A 5,661-nucleotide genomic window follows, 5' to 3' on the forward strand; every position below is an offset into this window, starting at 1 on the left:
ATTTTCAGCCTGAAATGTGGGTTGAATAAAAAAATTCTCTTGATTTGAAATATCCTCATCTCAGTAAATGTGTGTGTTTTTTTTTAACTCTTATCATGAACTCCTAAACAGCGAGACGGCCCCGTTAAAGAGAAAAAGAAGAAGAATGCTCCTTTAAGGATTTGGTAATGAATGGGGAGAAAAGTAGCTTCATTCAGCTCCCTCCTCCTCGTCCTGCACCCACCCTGCCCCCCAGCCACTATTACAATGCAGGACCCCAACACACACATTAACGCACATTAACACACACACACCCCGCCCTGCCCCCTGACCACATGGGCGGGAGGGCTGTGGGGGGGAGGGGGTTTCCCCAACTATTTAAACAGATTCCAGCAGATGGTCGAGGAACTTTCCTCCAACTCCCCGTCTCCTCCACGACGGACCGGCTTCGACTTCCCTTCCTTCTCCAGAACAAACTTCTGACTCCGTGAACGAGCAGCTTCCCAGAAACAAACTGATCTCTGAGGGTTTTTCTCTCCACGTCCCTCCACCGTCTCCTCGGGGCCCGCTGACGTTTCGCCCCCCCACCAGACCTCCTCCACCCCACCAGACCTCCTCCACCCCACCAGACCTCCTCCACCCCACCAGACCTCCTCCACTGTGGGATCAGACAACCAGCTCCTCCTGAGCACGGCGGAGCTCATCATGCCCTCCAACTTTCTGACGCCGTTCCTGGAACTGGATGAGGAGTTCTGCAAGGTGAGAAACGCAGACGGCGGTTTGAACTTTTCGGACATGTCGACTATAACTTTCATTTAAGAGTCAAACGTTACGAGAAAAAGTGATGAAATGATACAAAACTTTTCTTTGAATGTCTTTCAAATTAATTTCAGTTCAATTTTTTTGTGGAGAAAATCTTTTGTATTTTTTGAATTCCATCTTGAAATTCTGTTTCCAACTTTTTAAAGTCTTGTTTTCTGAAGAAAAGAAGTTTCTTTTATTGAGTATTGATGGTTTTGGGGTTCTTTGGACGTTTTTTTGGGGCTCAAGCATTTAAATAATAACGATAATAAAGTGTTAAGAATTTTGAACAAAGTGTGAAGTTGTACGTTTTACGATGAAGCGGTCTCCAGCGGATCTCAGATCCTGTCAGCTTGACTTGGTTTCCATCTCGCTCCAGGAATGTAGAAGGCTCACATCTATTCTTCTCCGTTCTCCTTTTGTGTGACAGAATTTCCGCAGCCTGGAGGCGACAGACGGCCCGACCGGCTCGCAGCGGCAGCAGCACGGTCAGAGAGTCCTCGGCTTCCAGCGCCGCCACTCGCTCTGCCCCGTCACCCTGCCCAACTCCAAGTTCAACAGCGGCGGCTCCGAGGCGCCCGAGGCGGCCCGCTGGGGAATGACCGCGGCCTCCGGCCAGCGGTGGAGCGGCCAGCTGCCCCGCTCCTCGCTCAGCCACATCCCCTTCAGGGTCGACCGCTCCGTCAGCATGATCGAGGGCAACGTCGGCGGCCGAGAGGACAAGATGTCTCCGGCGTCGTCTCCGACGCTGCTCCCTCCGCCGGGCCTCTGCCTCAGCAACACCTCTCTGTCCTCCGCCGCCGCCGCCAGGCCCTCGGCTCAGCCGCCTCACATCTCCACCCGCTACAAGACCGAACTCTGCCGCACCTACGAGGAGAGCGGCGTCTGCAAGTACGGCGCCAAGTGCCAGTTCGCTCACGGCCTGGACGAGCTGAGAGGCCTCAGCCGGCACCCCAAGTACAAGACGGAGCCGTGCCGCACCTTCCACACCGTCGGCTTCTGCCCGTACGGAGCGCGCTGCCACTTCATCCACAACGCCGACGAGATCCTGGCCGGCGACGCCGCCGCGCCTCCTCAGAAGCCCAAGCTGAGGCCTCCTCTGCTGCGCCACAGCTTCAGCTTCGCCGGCTTCTCCTCGTCTCCGCAGACCTTCCAGTCGGTGGAGGAGTCGCAGTCTTCCTCGCTCCTCTTCGCCCGGGCCTCCTCCATCTCCCCTCCCCCGTCGTCCACGGGGAGCCCGGAGCTCCTCTCCCCTCTGTTCCCTGAGCCGGGGGCCCCGAAGCGCCGCTCCTACCCGTTCTCCGGCCTCGGCGACGGCGGCGATTCGTCTCTGCGCTTCTTCGCCGTGAGCGACTCGGTCGGCCGCGGGTGTCCCGTCTCCACGTTCGCCTCCAAACGCCTCCCGTACCGCCTCCCCCAGCAGCCGCCGCCGTCCCTCGGCGGCCGGCCGGGCCTCCGGCGCTGCTCCTCGGCCGACTCCCTCTCGGAGGAGGGCTACACGTCCTCCTGCTCCCTCAGCTCCTCCTCCAGCGGCACGGAGTCGCCGAGCTTCGAGGGCCGCCGGCTGCCCATCTTCAGCCGCATGTCTGTCTCAGACGAGTAGGGACGGGTTTGACTGTCGGGCCGGACGTCGTCGGGGAAACACGACCTCGCTGTCTGAACTCTCCGTGACCGGATCGGAGGAGAACCCCACCTCCCCCCACCTCCCCCCATCAGGGTTTTAAACAACATTTTGAGTCCAATTTCAGAGTTGCGAAGAGTCCCGAGTGTTCGGTCTTCGGTTCCCTCCGGTGAACGGACCTATCTTTGTGCATATTGCATTTCTCATCCAAGCAGCTGTAGCGCTGCTCAGTGTTCGTCCAGTTTTATCCGACTTCTCTTTTGTTTTTGTTTCCATGAACTTTGTTGACTTGTTGTTGTGTGTATTACTGCTGTATACTGTTGTATACCGTTCGTAGAGAGCGACGTGAAGAGTCCTCGCTGAGCTCGGCGTCCCTCGTCTCCACGCTGCGTTCTGACAACTTCCTGAAGCCCGAAGGAGGATTTTGAACATTCGTGTGTCTGCCTCGTGTTTCTTCAAACATCACATGTTGTTTCTTCTGAGTCCTCCGGACCGCTCCGGACCGCTCCGGACCGCTTCGGACCGCTTCGGGCTCCGGACCGCTCCGGACCGCTCAGGACCGCTCCGGACCGCTCAGGACCGCTTCGGGCTCCGGACCGTCTGAAAGCGGCGTCTCGTCCAGTGCGAGAGGGTCGAACGGTAGCTGGACGCCGTGCGTCTGCGGACACGTGATTGTATTTTGGTGTTCCGGCGCCGGCGACCATCAGACTCCCTCGTTACCAAAGTTGACCGTAGCCTAACCGACTCGTAGTGCTAACACCTAGCCTTAGCCGTGACAGCTTTCACAGTGATGAGAATTGTTATTATAGCTGAACTTTTTTTATTTATTGCCTTTTGTTTGCTTTTCGATTGTGTTTGTGCTTTTTTTTCTTTTTCTTTTATGACGCCGCAGAAATTACGCTTTACTTGACGCGTCAACGCCGTCCGCTCGCTGGTTTTTTTATGCTATTCGTTAGCTTTAAGAAGTGCTCGTCGGAGAGGAGAGGAACTAAATAAACGAGATGTTTTGGCATTCGGTGTCGATGTTGCCTTCCTGGCTGATCGGCCCGGCTGGAATCAGGAGTCGGCTCTCCTCTCCGTGACGCCTCACGACCTCCTGACTGGAATAAAAAAGAAACGGCCGCCGGCGTCCACGACCTCCGTGACGTCAGACCGTCGGAGGGAAATCCATTGTCATGTTTTGGAAAAAGTGTTTGAATGACCTTCGTTGTTGTTGTTGTTGTTGTTGTTGTTGTTGTTTTATAGCTGATTTTATCCGTCAGAGTTGCCTCATGACAATTTGTTCCGTAGGTCCACCTCTGGTTGCACGCTAGCCCGCTAGCTAGCCCTCCGAGCGGCAGGTGAAATCACACGAGTCCGTTTCTTTTTGTCTTTTTGTGGTGAAACGGACTCCACCTGCTCCATCAAGCCCAGAGACGTTTCTTCTACCGCTGACTCCACCTGCTCCATCGAGCCCAGAGACGTTTCTTCTACCGCTGACTCCACCTGCTCCATCGAGCCCAGAGACGTTTCTTCTACCGCTGACTCCACCTGCTCCATCGAGCCCAGAGACGTTTCTTCTACCGCTGACTCCACCTGCTCCATCGAGCCCAGAGACGTTTCTTCTACCGCTGACTCCACCTGCTCCATCAAGCCCAGAGACGTTTCTTCTACCGCTGACTCCACCTGCTCCATCGAGCCCAGAGACGTTTCTTCTACCGCTGACTCCACCTGCTCCATCAAGCCCAGAGACGTTTCTTCTACCGCTGACTCCACCTGCTCCATCGAGCCCAGAGACGTTTCTTCTACCGCTGACTCCACCTGCTCCATCGAGCCCAGAGACGTTTCTTCTACCGCTGACTCCACCTGCTCCATCGAGTCCAGAGACGTTTCTTCTACCGCTGACTCCACCTGCTCCATCGAGCCCAGAGACGTTTCTTCTACCGCTGACTCCACCTGCTCCATCAAGCCCAGAGACGTTTCTTCTACCGCTGACTCCACCTGCTCCATCGAGCCCAGAGACGTTTCTTCTACCGCTGACTCCACCTGCTCCATCGAGTCCAGAGACGTTTCTTCTACCGCTGACTCCACCTGCTCCATCGAGCCCAGAGACGTTTCTTCTACCGCTGACTCCACCTGCTCCATCGAGCCCAGAGACGTTTCTTCTACCGCTGACTCCACCTGCTCCATCGAGCCCAGAGACGTTTCTTCTACCGCTGACTCCACCTGCTCCATCGAGCCCAGAGACGTTTCTTCTACCGCTGACTCCACCTGCTCCATCGAGCCCAGAGACGTTTCTTCTACCGCTGACTCCACCTGCTCCATCGAGCCCAGAGACGTTTCTTCTACCGCTGACTCCACCTGCTCCATCGAGCCCAGAGACGTTTCTTCTACCGCTGACTCCACCTGCTCCATCGAGCCCAGAGACGTTTCTTCTACCGCTGACTCGACTTGCTGTTTTTTGTAACTTTTGTTAACTTAAACTTTTATTTATTTTTAGTTTTTCAAAGCAAAAACCTATATTGTGTTTTTTGATAATGTTTTTTGTTGGTTTTTTTCATAATTTAAGTGCATCTATTGTTTACATTCCGTGGGTTATGTTGATATCCGAGGTCTTTATCTTAATATATATGTTCATCCTTATTTCAAAATAAAAGTCTTTGAAAAATAAGAGCTCAGAGTTGTGTGTCTTTGTGCATAAAATCGAGGATGTTTTTTCTGTAAAATCATTTCGGTTCGATTTTGTGAAACTTATTAAAACGAGATAAAACCTGAGCACATAACGCAACATTAATATACAAAGACATGAAAACAAACTCACTAATTTAAGACTCGTATGTTTCTTGTTCACTCTTCTCCCAAATAAAATGCTGTAATTCATCATCCCAGCATCCTAATCACAAACTTATATTCTCGTTTTTCAGCACTTTCATCGCTACAAAAAGTATTTTCCTTCATTTGTATGATGTTTTCTGAAAGATGAGACGGATTAGAAGTTTTACACGGTTAGAAAATGTTCCACAATATGAGGGAACATTAGAGATGATTGCTGAATTCAACTCCTCTCAGTGCCGAAGCTTTGGACCCGCTTCCTCTGCTCTTATTTTACAAAAAGAAAAAAAAAAAAGAAATGCTGACATCGACAGTATTCGCTTTTTTTTTTTTTTTTTTTTTTTTTTGTGATTCTGTGTAAAATGAAAACTGCTAAACGCCGAGCAGGAAATCCCGTCGGACGACCCGCGAAGAGTTTCCCACGAGCGTCCCTTTAAAAACGCTCCGAG

General features: G+C 52.7%; 2 protein-coding genes across 2 annotated transcripts; one reads left to right on the forward strand and one right to left on the reverse strand.

Moving 5' to 3' along the window:
- Nucleotides 1-368: 368 nt before the first annotated feature.
- LOC138212649 (mRNA decay activator protein ZFP36L1) lies at nucleotides 369-2,475 on the forward strand. Its single transcript, XM_069173111.1, has 2 exons — nucleotides 369-738; nucleotides 1,211-2,475. The coding sequence occupies exons 1-2, from the start codon at nucleotides 685-687 to the stop codon at nucleotides 2,381-2,383; spliced, it is 1,227 nt and encodes a 408-aa protein (XP_069029212.1). The 5' UTR covers nucleotides 369-684; the 3' UTR covers nucleotides 2,384-2,475.
- A 1,243-nt stretch (nucleotides 2,476-3,718) lies between these two features.
- Nucleotides 3,719-4,795, reverse strand: LOC138212606 (uro-adherence factor A-like). Its single transcript, XM_069173061.1, has one exon. The coding sequence runs from the start codon at nucleotides 4,793-4,795 to the stop codon at nucleotides 3,719-3,721; it is 1,077 nt and encodes a 358-aa protein (XP_069029162.1).
- Between the last annotated feature and the right edge of the window lie 866 nt (nucleotides 4,796-5,661).

This window comes from Embiotoca jacksoni, unplaced genomic scaffold (genome assembly GCF_022577435.1).
Source record: "Embiotoca jacksoni isolate LCO1_2020_lvr unplaced genomic scaffold, fEmbJac1.0.p SCAF_58, whole genome shotgun sequence".
Classification (NCBI taxonomy): domain Eukaryota; kingdom Metazoa; phylum Chordata; class Actinopteri; family Embiotocidae; genus Embiotoca; species Embiotoca jacksoni.